Source organism: Theobroma cacao, chromosome 5, assembly GCF_053813885.1.
Source record: "Theobroma cacao isolate CCN51 chromosome 5, ASM5381388v1, whole genome shotgun sequence".
Taxonomy (NCBI): Eukaryota; Viridiplantae; Streptophyta; class Magnoliopsida; order Malvales; family Malvaceae; genus Theobroma; species Theobroma cacao.
In genome coordinates this window covers 40,253,511-40,268,863 of record NC_142643.1, presented here as the reverse complement: position 1 = coordinate 40,268,863, position 15,353 = coordinate 40,253,511, and the positions used below count along the sequence as shown (strand labels likewise).

Below are 15,353 nucleotides of genomic sequence, written 5' to 3'. Positions count from 1 at the left end.
CATTGGGCCAACAATTAAGCCTTGAATACTAGTGGGCATGAGGCCACACCCTTTGCAGGCCTTGTTTGGGTGAGAGCTGGACCTTGAACCGGGCACTGAATTTTGCATGCCTGCCCATTTTCAGTCTTTACCAAAATTTTATCCGCAATTGTCATGTGGATTAAGCATATTTATTATTTGATAATATTTAATTATCTAAAATCTATTCTCCTCTCTTATTTAATTGTCATCTTATTAATTTATTTAATCATTCAAGAATATTTTCCTTCTTCTATTTCATCCAATACTCATAATATTATTCCATAAAAACGTATTTCTTATTTTTCCTTTTCTTTTTCAAGACTAACAAGTAATTAAGTTGAAGCTATGGAAAATTAAATTTCGTTGATAATCGATCATTTAACCTAATATGGTATTAGAACTCTCGAGTTCAAATCCTGAAAATAAAACTAATTTGTATTTCTTACAATGATTTCGTTAGAGAAATACAGACATAAAGAAGAGAGTTTCATAAAATATACATAGCAAGTCTGTATCAGGGAAGCGAGAACAAAGAGCTTAGGAGATACTTGTCTAGCATTATCTCCATATACGTGCAGTGGAAGACAATACCAGGCAATATGCTTTCCTTTCCTAGTTGCTGCAACAGTTTCTTTACCCTGTTCTACTGTTTTGCTATTTCAGAGTTCAATTTGTATACAAGAAGAGAGTTGGTAACTAAAATGTGAGTTTCTCATTTTCATGCTCCGCCCGCCGCTTTATCATATATACTAAACGTAGGAATGTTATCTTCTTAGCAATGGCATTCCACGTCTAAGCTTAAAGAGAGTTTCCATCTCACCATTTTAATAGCCTTCAAAAGGCAACCACTGTGACACGCATGCATACACACATAAGCACAGTGTTTCTCTTCTGTTTCTTCTCTACTTTCACCTGACTATTCCTCATTCTTCCTTCAAAAGTAGCGAACAATGAAGCACCAACGAATTACACCTTCCGATCACGAAGGCAGGAGTGGAGAGCATATATGTATCTGCAGAAAATATTAAGTGAAGTGAAGCAGCCATACAAGGTTTGTTAGACCAAAAAAAGAAAATGCAAATAGCTGGTAGACATTTGCTTATAATTTTTTTCCCAATTATGATCAGCTTTTAATTATATTTCAAGAAATGTAGGATGGGACTGGAAACTGTTAGAGTAGCAACTAGACAGATAGGCTTATTTATGATTTACCTATGTAAACTAGCATTCGTTTGAGAGGAAAGTCCTATAGACAGAAATCCCATAGCATAATTTAACAAAGATGGACTGAGAGGATTGTTCAAGAAGATATTGTCATCAGACTCATCATCACTTAAGAGCTGGGTGGGATCTCTTGCATAGACAAAATGAAATTCATTGTCCAACACTGTCAGAAAAGGCTACTTTCAAATGATACCAAGAACTCAATCAAATGCTTTTATTCAGTGGACCTTTTTTTCCATACAAAATGAAACTTTTAATGACACATCTACTAGAAAAGAAAAACATTCCTAGGACCATCTACCTGTGGTGATTAGATAATCATAAATACAGAGAATGACTATATTGGTATGGAAAAACACAATGTTAAACTCATTTAATGAAATGTGATGAGCTCAACATTTTACGTGCACTGCATTTTACCTTAAATCATTGGAACTCAAAGAACATTAGCAGTCATGAACCGATGATTGACAACAGCTTCCGCAATTGGCCGTTTTCGGAAGTCTGGATTGAGCATTGCCTGCAAGGAGACAAAAATCTGTTAGAGCCCAATTGCATAAAGAACATGGCTATGAACTTTCTCCAGGTAAATAGGATCCAAGTCATATTTATTAGCCTAAAAAAGTTCAATTAAAATTAAACAAAATTAAGACATTTACTCCAGGTATTCTCTGGCTATTAACCTCCTCCACTGGTTAGCATGTTATTAATACAAAGTCCTTGGAAAATAGCAATTAATTTAACCTTCTTTGACCATGTTTTAGGATAAATATGTTACACTTGCTAGTCAAAGAAAATGACGAATTGTGTAGTTTGATATAGAAGAACAAAGTATTGTATTATAACTTTCAGTTGCGACTAACCTGAAGCAGTTCCCAACCAGCACCATCACCAAGATCTAGAAATTTGACAGCTTCTAACAAGCGATCATCTGCCAAACAATACCTGCACACACAGACACAGAAGAATATTGTAAAGGTAAAAGGGAGGTAATTAGTCAAACTTAAAGCAAAATGAAAGGGTAAAATTGTCTGAAAAAAAAATTAGAACAAGGGCAAAATGGTCCAAAAATTTGAGCTGAAATTAGAATGACTCAGTAATCTTAGATAGGCATCTGTCACAGCAGTAATGTAATTATCACGTTTTGTTGTAATCTGACCCCTTCAATAAAGTCAAATGACTGTCAACATTACCAAGTGAACAGTGACAAACATGGTAATATTTTCAGATTATCACCAAATTCTTGAGAAATAATTCGGCTTATCACGAACCAAACGGCCCTAAATAGTATAGTGCAATAAAACCTAAAGAGGTCCTCGTAACAAATAGGCACTAAACAATCCATTGTCCAATAAACTAAATCATAATATGATCATATGATAATAAAGATAAAGTATGAATCTCAGTATAATCAGCACTTGCATTAAGGATTTAGAAGGCTTACTCTCTTGTAGCTGTGAGATCAAGTTTGAAAGTGCTTTCCAAAAGCCGCTGGAATACATGGAGGTACAATTGGTTCAGTCAGAGAATTGATTTATTTAATGTTCTGAAGCATGCTTATATACAATCAGCAGAACCAAAACATTCTAAAATGAAATAATGATATGACTGTTGCTTACTTGCAATGAAAGGCTATCCATGATCCCTGCTTCACAAAATGGAACAAAAGCCAAGTATGCAAAAAGAAGACCTGCTTCATATCTGTCTAGAGACAACAAAAGAAATTAATTTTTGGTATAAAAAGCTGATAGAAGAATCAGAAGATAAAGTGTCACCAACATCAAAACATTACATGTCATCTGCAATTCCAAAGGCTCTTCTCTCCATAGGTGTGAATGCACCAGCAGAAGATGCCCTTCTCCAAAGATCCTCTGAGAATGTTTTAGGACCTTCTTCCAAATATGAAAATCTAAAGAGCAAAATGCCATGTCATTGGATATAAATAGCACAAATTGAAAAACTAAAGCAAGCCATGCAATGTTTGATAACGTATTTACCATCTTTTCCAAGGAATACTCTAATTAGCTAAGAGAGAGCTAAGTTGATTTTTAAGAAACGGAGAGTGATATGATACAAGCTCATACCAAGGAAATATTAATCCTAATTGTTAATGGTGATTTTGCAGCATTCAAAAGTGTCATCTTATAGCTTTAAAAGCTACGGATTTACTCCCCTATTAGGTCAAACAACCATCTGTCATAATGTCATAAAAAAGGGGCTTAACCTAAAATATCCAAAATTTGTACAAATAACAGAGTCCCTTCTCTCATTATTACACTGTCTGTACCATAACTTTGTACATGGAAAACAAACCTATGCCAAAATTTTGGGGGCATGCTGCTGAAAGAGATTTCTGGACTTAGATTATCCTTTTCCCATTTTGTAAGGTTGGCTACATGGATCACACTAGACTATGGGGCTGTATGTAGAAGACTAGGATCATATTCTGCATAAGATGAAAGAACTGCAAGATCCTTCTTTGTATAATTTCCATCCATGGCAGCTTTGGTCTTCTTTTTTCCCTTTTGATCAAGGCATCTTCCATTTAGCATGTTCTTGTAGTAACAATCTAATACCTTCACCTTGCATGTCAAAACCACCAAATATTTATCTCCTCACTTTTTCCAATTTGCTCTACCACACCTTCATTTATAATTTTATCTTCTTTAGTATATCCAGACATCCACTGATGCATTTTCATCTCAACCATACTCATCTTAGTTGGTCTTAATACTTATAAGCCCTACCTTCAATGTCACATAAAGCACCCTTGGTCTAATCACTATTTTGTAAAACTTTCCTTTTGGCTGGTGTACAAGAACCTCATAATTCCCACTACTGCTCATACCATATCTTCCTTTACAAAACAAGATTCCAAAGTTTCTGTCTTAGACCTACTGAATTTGGAACCCTTTGGCTCCAAAATATTTCTCCATATCTCAAGCTTAGCATTAACTCCTGCTCTAATCTCTTTTACCAAAGATATCATCAGCCAACTGTATACACTGAGTAAATATGTCTTGTACATTCATCCATTACAAGAGCAATTTAAAGGCTCAGACTGAATCTTGCTGTAAGCCAATTGTCATTCGCGAGTAATTAGTCATATATCCATTGCAGAACCTTAGATTATTAGTAAGGAAAATCAAGGAAAATAACTTTCAATAATTTTCGTGTAGACTACTTAGAGACCAGTACAAATCATTTCTGAACTAAAGAAAGGACTATGAATGTTTTTGAGACATCTTGTAAAGATTGATAAAAGGTCTGATTAAGTGCTTACTTTCAACTTAAAAAGTTTTCAACAATCCCACATAGCAACAGACTTCCAAGGTATTAGGAGACACAAACAAAGAAACTGAGCCTATGGATAACATCAAGATGCAAGTAATGGCATCCTTAGGTAGGCAACCAAAAAGGCTCCATTAAAATAGAGTATTTTCACTCTACAATTGATGTAAATGCATGCAAACAAAAAAAAATGTCCGAAATGAATATGAAAATCAGATTATATCTTTCAGAGAGAGAGGGGAATGGGGAGTGGTGGAAGTTTAAAAACAAAAACAACTTAGTAGTACCTGATGTCAACAGAAAAGGCTAGATCTCGAAGCCTTGGAACCAAATAAGCAGCATCTCTTTCTACTATTGTACTGCCATCAGTCAATAAAATGTTGATTAAGCTTTGAAATGAGCAGAGTAAACCAATTTGTCTTTTAAGTAAGATAAATCCAGACTTCAAATGAATACTGTCAAACAAAATACTTGAGAACAACAGAAGCAGGTCCAAGACTCTGGTGCAATCTGTCATAATTATGCATGTAGGCTAAACCACTCATGGCACCCTGGAATAGCTTAATGACAAAGTATGCTTTGCGTTTAAATGCTTGCTCTTGCTCAAAAGGATTCCAAGACATTTCCTCTAGAGAACGGGCTCTTGATATTTTCTCACTAGTAACCTTAGCAAAATCTGCCGCACTATATTTACCATCACCACGGAAGGCAAGCCACTGTACAGAATAAAGCTATTTCATTTCAAAAGATACCAAACGGAAAAAGGAAATTGAAAACTCAGATATAGTTGATATGAAATCACAGACCTGCTCCCCTGTTTTTGTCTCAAATCCACCAAGAAGTAACAGAAGATTCTTACATATACCTTCAGAACTATTCTGTTAAACAGGTGCATAATCCAGATATATCAGTAAATTCCTTTAACCTTCAGACTAATAAATTGAAATTATCAGAAGAAATACAAAATTTTCTTTTCTGATCAGTTGATACTTATTATGTCACTTCATTTTACCTGGAGGAAAGCATGAGCATTGAGCTCATTGGCCGCCATCATATCAGCCTCAATACCACCAGCTCGTTGTCCAGGGTAAACCTTCATAGCCAAAAGTTTAGTAAAGTGAAAATAAATAACTGAAATGGTTAGCAACACCATATAGTCTAAGAGCCTAGTTTCTAATTCAGTTTAGATTGCATTTTGTTCTTTTTTATCTTTTGTTTTGTGGCAAATTGGCTAATACTAAATGCAGGCAGAGCAGCTATTTTCTGCCATTTTTCAATGTCGCTTATCTCTCACAATCAGCTATTTTCCACTTATGTGGTGAAATAGGGTCTAGATAAATAAACGATCTCGACAAGCACTAAAGTCTCCACTATCAAGAGTTAATTGGAGATATGAAGAAAGAAAATGACATTGAAAAACCTTTTCACATTGCTTCAGAGAAAATTTGATAGACAAACTCAACATAATTATGCTATGATACATTAATTCAAAGCCAACTCCCTGCAAAGACAAGTTATTCAGATACTTTCGTTTATATTTGCAAGGAATGATCGACCCCAGTCCTTACAAGTGACACACAAAGTATACTAATAACTTGTCCCAGCAAAGAGTCACTTATGAAGAACTCTACGACTTAAGGCAGACATAAAAGCTATGGCTATCAGGAAGAATTTTAAAATAAATATTAAAGACAAAGTTTAACATTAATTGTGTGCTATTCTCACTTTTTCTTCTACTATGTGAAACTATGGATGATGCAAAAAGGTATAATGCTTAAAAAAGCCGCTAAATTATTCAAGAAAATTCAAGTAAGTCATTATTTTTCTATTGCATTCAATCGAACACATGTACTTTTATTTTGGGCCAAATAGACTTTTATGACTAACGGTTGACTAATTGTCATCAGTCAAAATGCCACTTGTCATGTGGCGCTGACATGGAAGATAAAATATGCCACATAGCCACATTAGCATACTACGTCATTATCAATTATGGCATGTTTGCATGCCACATCAACGCTATGTGGTATAAAATGACAAGTGACATTTTGACTAACAACAATTAGTCAAGCATTAGTCATAAAAGCTTATTTGGCTTAAAATAAAAGTGCAAAAGCTTAATTGAATGCAATAATAAAATAAGGGTTTATTTGAATTTTCCTGAATAGTCATGGGTTTTTTTGGGTATTATGCCATAAAAAAATGGGTGAGGATAGAGGAAAATATATAAATAATTTCACCTTAAATATCACTGGTGTGCCTTTAAATGAACCCTTAGCTATTCTTCCTTCATAAAGCCTGCAGATGAACTGCCATGGATAGCATCAGTAAGAAGAGGGAAAAGACTTTTAAGTTTCATCAACAATAGCAAACTTTTGTCTGCATATTTGTGTCCATGAATATGCATGTATCAGTAAAAATGCACCTGATTTTTACACTCCCTTCTCCAACATCTTGAACTCTTAATTGTCCCAAATCTCCAGATGAATATTCAAAATCTGCCCCTGCCTGAAACCCTGAATAGCTGGAAAAAAATTCAGAACTTTTTCAATGTCATCTTTCAAAAGAAATAGTATCAACAACCAAAATTTAACAAGAAATTAAGAATAACACTTTTCAATTACAGATTCAAAACCTCGTTTTGTTGATTATAAAACACAAAAGGGCAAGAAAAAGAAAATTGAATCTTATATATATTCTTTTGCTGCTTCCTAAACCAAGAAAAAAACCAAACTCTGAGTACTGGTTTTTTCAAAGATCCTAACTTTAGCAAGAAATTATTCAAGAATGAAAATCTAAGTTTGGTTACTATCAGACTATCACCATAAAAAAGAATTAAAAAAAAACCCTTAAAAACCTTTTCTGCCATATACATGTACATGTGCATGCTTCTGAATATGCGTACGCCACAAACAAAAACATCTACTCTAGTGAGGTTCAGGTAACTAATTGATTGGTTCAATCAAAGCACAGCAAGCAGTAACAACCATAACATTCAAGCTTGCCTTTCTTTTACCACATTGTTTGCCAACATTCCTTGGCAAACAACTGGAAAATTAAGTACCAAATGCAACATCCAAGAAACAAAAACCCAAAGTTTTCTAATTATACTCACTATTCACAAACCGAAACTTGCCACCTCATCGAGATTAACATCTATCCTTGAATATTTTTAAAATGTTCGACGAGTTTACCAAGAATTATACACTGACTTTTATTATTTTCCTACACTTACTTGGCAATTAAATGAAACACAAAATCTAAAATTTTCTATTCATTCGTTTTCTTTCAATTCCTCAGAAATCAAACAGAAACTACTCACCTTTTGGGTAACGCTTGAGCATTTAACTACCCAAAAAAGTAGAATAAAAGAAATGAAAACAATAAATATGAACACCCAAATGCCTGGAAATTTCAAAAGATTATGAGCAGTGACTCAATTCCTTCTCTTTTTCATGTATTTCCCCGGGAACCAAAAAAAAAGGATAGGAAAACAAAACCGAATTACCTAGTAACATTCATGAAGCCGTAGCTACCAATTAGTCGGCCCACCTCGAATGAGTCAGGGCTGGTAATGAGACTCGCTCTACAGAGTCGACTCGACCGATTTCGACTACTCACCCAGCTGCTCACTCGCGGTTTTTTTGAAAAGAGAAAGATGGGCTTTCGAGAAAGCGAAGGAAGCAAAAGGGAAGAAGAAGAGAAGCAATTGGCTGTAGTAAGGAGCATGGTTGGTTTCCGTGGTGAGCTGAGTCAGAGCTGCTCTCTTTTTCTTTTGCGTATCTGAATATGGAAATTTGCAATTAAAAAATAAATTATAAGGATATGGAAGGAAATGGCGGGCGGGCAAAGGATAAGATTTCTTTTTTTTCCAGAGAAAGAAATTATTAGGTACGCATTAATATAATTGCATTAAAAGTTAATTCATTTACTATAATTATTTTAAAAATGGATTATTTTTTAATTACTTATGAAATCTCTTAATTAAATAATTACGTCTAAATATTTGATTTAATACGAAGTGTATTTATCTTTTACATAAAGAGTTACAAATCCTTTTTTTAATTAAAAAAATCTCATAATTGGATGAACTAAAATTGTGTTTTTATTTTAAAATATCAAATATATATTAGTATAATACAAATAATAATGCTCATTTAAATAAATTTTACTTTTATTTTTAAATATAAATATAAATGACAAAGTGTAAAGGTGATGTTTAATTTTTAATTAGAGTAGATAAGAGTGAAATATCAATTTCTTCAACATCTTGAATAGTTAAATTCATCTTTTTGTATGAACTTTTCTATGCAGCTTCTCAATCTTAGTTATTACTTATTTTAAATCGAAATTTAAGCCATTTAAAAGACTAAATCAAGCTTACTTATAACATATAAATCAGTCAATTTTGAAATTAATGAAATTCACTAAAAATTATATAAAGTACCAAGAAAGCTAGAAATGATCAAAAAAACATATTTTTAAATAGCGCAAAATCCATGTATCGAAAATGCACGAAAAAATAATTTTAGCATCAAATATTGAATCAAATGATTTGATGCATTAATTGTTATTTTTGATATATTAAGAAATTTATTATTATTTTCACTTAACTCTTAGTAAAAAAAGAAAAAAAAACTTTGAAGATAGTGTTATTATCTTTTTTTTTTAAATCAACGAAATTACACAAAAAATTTTAATATTAAATGATTCTCATTTATTGGTACAATTACATGAAAAATAAAATGATGAAAAACAAAGAAAAGGGAATTATTATCTTATCCTCAACTTATCTTATCTTATAGTTATTATTTTTGTCATATTAACAACAACTATAGCATGAATTTTTGAAAAGTAATTGAATTCATTAAAGTATAATTCACTCAAAATAAAAAGTTATAAAGGTGTCATAAAATTTCTGTGTATTTTTTTATGCAAAAATTTGTATACATTTAAGAATTGTTTTTGATAGTAAGATTATTGAACTTCGTGAAAAATATTTTATAATTGTTACATATTCAGTCAATGAATATATTGAATTATTAATTTTTTTAATTATTAACATAAGTAATTTGTGAATTTTAAAAATTATATTATTTTATATAGCATGAAATGGGTTTTAAAAATTTTACAAACAAATTTATTACGTTTTCATTTAAAAAAATATTTTATATATTGATGATAGAGTTTTAAAAATTTATAGACGAAATTAGAAGGCTATCGCATGTCTGTTAGAGTGTATTTAAAAAAATTTAAAACTTTTCTAATAATTAGATGGACAATAACAGTTTAATATTATTTATAAGGTTAAAAATATTCACTGACCATATACATATAATAACCTTTCAAATAATTATAAATAAAAGATATAATCTCTAATTATTTAAAAAAATTAAAATAAATTTTTATTTTTTATTACATTTAATCAAATATTTTTATTTTTATTTTAAATTAAATAAACTTTATATTTTTATTTTCAACAAAATAAATTTTTATATTTTTATTTTATATCAAATAAATTTTTATAATTAATGATTCACTAAATTAAAATATTATTTATTATTTTATACTGTATAACATTAATGTAATATGTTAAAATATTATAGTTGATGATGACATAACATATTAATATATTATAACTGATGATAACGTGATATATTAATTTAGTATGATAATATGATTATGTGATATTTTTTAATTTTTACATTAATACTTATTCAGTATTACGTGAATAAAAAATAATTAATGATATTTTAATTAATAATAATTTATTAATAATTAATTATAAAAAATTATTTATTTAAATAAAAATATAATAGAAAATAAGAATGTATCCAAATTTTATAAAATAATTTAAAGATTTATTTCAGAAGTTATATTAATTGTAGGACTTAAAAAAGAAAAAAAAAAGGAAAAGAAAAGTGGTTGCTGGTATATGGTTTTACAAACTGCTACGTGTCAGTCCGTCTTCTGTTGCTCTCTCTTTCCCTTTCTGCTCTTTTCCAAACAAAATATTCAATCAAAAGCAGCCTAAACCCTTTCCCCTTCCCATGTACTCAAAAACATTTCTCTCTCTCCCCATGCTTCCCTCACTCTCTCCCATTCCCTGCCCTACTTGACCGTACAATTGACCTCCTTGTTCTTCCTCTCTCTCGCTAGAAAATCTAGCTCTTCCTTCTTTCTCTCATGGTAAATCCCATCACTTTCTGAATCCTAAATTCAATATTTGCGAATACCCTTTTTTTTTCTACTTCTTCTTAGTTTTATTAAAAGCCGAATGGATTCTCTTCATGATTCAATATCGGCGGCCAACGCGGCGGCTGCAACGAACGGGAATACGGTGCCGCCTTTTCTGAGCAAAACCTACGATATGGTGGAGGACCCATCCACCAACTCAGTCGTGTCTTGGAGCAGTGGCAACAACAGTTTCGTTGTCTGGAAAGTGCCGGAGTTTGCAAGGGACCTTTTACCCAAGTACTTTAAGCACAATAATTTCTCCAGCTTTGTCAGACAGCTCAATACTTATGTGGGTATTTCTTTGTTTTAAGTTTATTCGTTTTGTTTTTTTCTATATTTTAAAGATCGCGATTTTTTATACATATGGAGGCTCATTGAGCCTTAGCTTTAGGCTATAGAAAGTGATGAGACATCATGCGTAGAATTCGTATCTAAGATCTCTAAGACGTGTTTCCTTGAGTCGGACTGCGATTTTGTTGTTTGAAGGGGTTATTGATTTATTTGTCTTTTGAGAGTTTAGCTTACTGTGTTTGGTTTTTTTGTAATATTTAGATTGTTTGGAAATTTGGGTTGTTCCTATATTGCTTTTTTCAAAAAAGAAGAAAAATAGATGAGATTGAAGTTGACTGTCAATAGTTTTAAGTTAGTAATGGAGTTGTCATTGGAGGAGGGATTTTAGAACCGATATGAGTGTTGGATCATGAATTTTTAGTATAGTTATGGGGTAAGAAGAATTGGATGGAACATGGGGGTTGCTTGAATGTGGATATTGATTTGTTGAAAAATGGGAATTGGGAATTGCTGCTGTAATATACTGGTTACTTTGTTGAATTGCACAAACTGGAATTCTGTCAGTGCTTTTGGAAATTGGATAATTAAGTAGCTCTTAGCTGTTGGAGTTCCTCTTATCATAGGATTGTCAATGGCATGTGGATGATTGGTTGAGAGAACTATGTACTGACTTGAGAGAACTGCAGTTGGGGTTTGAGAAAAAAATAACTGATTTATGAATAAGGTTGGTCCAAAGTCCAGGCAACAGCAGATAAAGATCTTGGCCTACTCCCATGCTTTGCCCTTTTGAGCATCTGTTGTTTTATTTTGCGAAGTAGGATCATATATCTTGCAACCTTGTTAATCCTCCCACTTTGTGTGTCCTCTTCTAGAAGAGAACGAGACTCTGTCTATGTCTCTCCTTCTATCTCTCTTTGCTCCTCTAGTGGTCATTATATACTTAAAATATTTCAAATATGGTTACATTTAGCAATTGTTTGAGTTGGTTGTGACTAATGTACATAGCATACTAAATGGAATGCACTGAACTTGTTCCATCTACCTTATTGCCAGGCGTGATGCGAAGTCTAGTTTTTATACTGTTTGAATTTCTTAGATGCAGGAATTCAGTAGTAGTTACTAGCTTGATTTGGTATACAGCTATATTTTATGCAATAAATGTCCTATCAAACATACTACTTATTAAATGATACTACTTATTGCCATTTCTTGCCTACTCATCTTATATCTTACGTACTAGTCTTTCCTGGTAATATGTTTATGCTCTCATTTCAGTATCTGAAATGTGTAGTGCTATTGTTCCATGTGTGTTATTTGTATTGATATCATGTTTCTAAAACAAATTCTAAATGCCTTATTGATGTTTTTCATCTGAAATACTATAAAGTCTGGAGATATATTTTATATTCGGTGATATTTCCTGTAGTTGATCTTTGGTTTGTTTGTTCTTGCCATGTTTGATCTAACTACATGTGTTTAATTAACAAATGAAGTCAAGAGGAAGGGCATCATAAGCTAACAATTTTGTCGTGAGGTTTTTCATAGTAAGATACGTATTCACAGGATTAGCTAAATTGACAATTCAATTCCTGATTTTCACATATTGGATTTTCTTCTTTAGACTTTTTTTTTTGGCCAAGTTCTTCTGACTTCTTAAAATATATTTGTAACCAACAAGCAAATGAAAGCATGATGGAGAGAGTAATATATCTAAGCCGCTGCCATGGATTGTAGTTTGAAATTTATTCATGGAGAGGCTGGATGTTATAGATTGAAGTTTCTGACCTATTTTATTTGCTTTAGCTGAAGAACTCATCGAATTGTAATTGTGTTTGTTATCTGCAGGTTTAAGTATATGCTTGTAATTACTAATTGATTGTGGTCAGGCATTGGGATTCAACCAAGACAGATGACATGTGATTCAATTAGATATTAATCTTCAATCCTCTTTACACATATGTGGGCTTGCTACATTCTGTTTGGCAAATATATATGATAACTAGTGTCGTTGATTATCATAATTTTTTTCCTTTAGGGTTTTAGGAAAGTTGACCCTGACCGCTGGGAATTTGCTAATGAGGGATTTTTAAGAGGTCAGAAACATCTCTTGAAAACTATCAGCAGGCGAAAACCTGCTAATGTACACAATAATCAACAACCTCAAGTACAGAGCTCATCAGTTGGAGCTTGCGTTGAGGTTGGGAAGTTTGGGCTTGAAGAGGAGGTTGAGAGGCTTAAGAGGGACAAGAATGTTCTCATGCAGGAACTTGTTAGGTTGAGGCAGCAGCAACAAACCACAGATAACCAGTTGCAAACTGTTGGCCAGCGTGTACAACTGATGGAGCAGAGGCAGCAGCAAATGATGTCTTTTCTTGCAAAGGCCATGCAAAGTCCAGGTTTCTTAAGCCAGCTTGTACAGCAGCAGAATGAAAGCAACAGGCGCCTTACTGGGGGAAACAAAAAGAGGAGACTCCCTAGGCAGGACGAAGAAAATTTAACTGGTGAACACGGTGCCATATCTCCTAATGGACAAATTGTAAAGTTCCAGCCTTCATTGAATGAGGCGGCGAAGGCAATGCTGCATCAGATATTGAAGATGAACACATCATCTAGGCTGGAATCTTCGATGAATAGCCCTGGTGCTTTCATGATTGATGGTGTTCCTCCTTCCAATGCAGTAGACAGTGGGAGCTCCTCAAGTCGGATCTCTGGAGTGACACTTTCTGAAGTCCCACCAGCTTCTGGGCAGTCTTATCTACAAGCGGAATCAGGTTTTCCTGACACTTGTCCATCTACTGCCACTCATTTAACAACTGAACATACTAAAGTGGATCAAATTTCAGAGATAAATAAATCACAGAAAGATGCAGCTTTTCCAAACTTTCCCCAAATGCAAGGAATTGTGCCTGGTAACACTGTTGAATTTACAGATGCAAGTTTGGCAGGGTCTGAGAGAGGGAATACTGAATATGTTGATCAAATGTCAGCTGGTTTGAATGGTGGAATGCCTGTTGAGACTGATGATTTTTCTACTGATCATGATATGGATATCTTGCTGGAAGGAACCCCTAAGCTTCCAGCCATTAATGATGTTTTCTGGGAACAGTTTCTTACAACAAGCCCACTCACTGAGGACACAGATGAAATTACCTCGAGTTCACTGGAAAATGGGGCAAACACAGAACAGGAATCACTGTTAGTGCAGGAGAATGGATGGGATAAGATTCCACATATGAATCATCTTACTGAGCAAATTGGCCTTCTTACATCAGATAGCAGGAGGGGGTGATGTCTTACAAATTGTACATATAAGTTTCTTGCTGTTATAAGGTAAACTTTTTAGCGTTTATTCACTATATTAAGCTTGATGAGCAGGAGTGCTATTCTCCAAAGATAACAAAGTCAGCTGATAATTAGGGTACTCCTTGCTGACATAGTACTAATCATTTTTTTTTTTTGGAAAAGCACCATGGTACTAATCATAGCAACCATTTTCTGTTTTCTTTCTGGTCATCATCATGATAAATATTTTTATAATTATTAAGAATGTAGAGATGACATATTCAGCTTTGGTTCCAATTCATTTAATGTCATTTTTCAGAATTGCTTTGATGACATAAAAGGAAATTATTAACATGTTTATGTTCATTTTACAAATTGCAAATTGATAGATGGCAAGAAAATGCTATTTCTTTTAAAGTTTGATAATTCCTACTCATTTATTCTTACTGCACAGACAAGTGGCTTGTTCAGAATCCTTCTCTTGATGCTGTTGATATTTATTGCCATTTTGAATTTGCTGTCAGCACAATGTAAGAGAAGCTATATCGTTTTTGATTTTTCATATTTCTATGGTTTTTGCAGAGGTTGATGATCCGTGATGCTGGGCGGAAAAAGCTTTTGTTCAAAGAGAAACTTTTGTTGTTATAGGAGTTATTTACATGTTATATGTACTAATAACATAAAATGCATTTGAAATGGTTATCCAAAGTAACATTAATAGTACATATGTATGATGCTTCTCAACTATATTATCATCTTAGAAATAATTCATGCTCTGGCCTCAGTTAGCCTTGGATGAATCTCAGGAGCAAGATACACACTTGAAATGTGATGCAGAAAAAATCTTTGGCTCTAGCTCCCTTTTCCCTGCTATAGTTACAAATGTTTGGTTAGAATGCTTTCAGCTCTAAATTCAAATGAGATTACTTTCACTATAGCCATCTCCTATCTGTTCCCGAAGCATGTGATAGGCCACTCTATGTCAGGAAATAAAGTATAAACGACCT

At 33.1% G+C, this 15,353-nt stretch overlaps 2 protein-coding genes across 2 annotated transcripts; one reads left to right on the top strand and one right to left on the bottom strand.

The window, feature by feature from the left end:
- Positions 1-429: 429 nt before the first annotated feature.
- Positions 430-8,352, bottom strand: LOC18599529 (Protein kinase superfamily protein). Its single transcript, XM_007029542.3, has 13 exons — positions 8,045-8,352; positions 6,962-7,060; positions 6,777-6,834; positions 5,549-5,629; positions 5,343-5,414; positions 5,008-5,252; positions 4,824-4,895; positions 3,038-3,154; positions 2,865-2,946; positions 2,690-2,736; positions 2,109-2,190; positions 1,666-1,765; positions 430-1,033 (listed from the first exon to the last, which is right to left on the bottom strand). Exons 1-12 carry the CDS (start codon positions 8,263-8,265, stop codon positions 1,682-1,684), a joined length of 1,260 nt encoding a protein of 419 aa, XP_007029604.3. The 5' UTR covers positions 8,266-8,352; the 3' UTR covers positions 430-1,033; positions 1,666-1,681.
- A 2,198-nt stretch (positions 8,353-10,550) lies between these two features.
- HSF3 (heat shock factor 3) lies at positions 10,551-15,146 on the top strand. The gene is made up of 3 exons (XM_007029540.3): positions 10,551-11,062; positions 13,100-14,394; positions 14,929-15,146. Exons 1-2 carry the CDS (start codon positions 10,814-10,816, stop codon positions 14,351-14,353), a joined length of 1,503 nt encoding a protein of 500 aa, XP_007029602.2. The 5' UTR covers positions 10,551-10,813; the 3' UTR covers positions 14,354-14,394; positions 14,929-15,146.
- Positions 15,147-15,353: the final 207 nt, after the last annotated feature.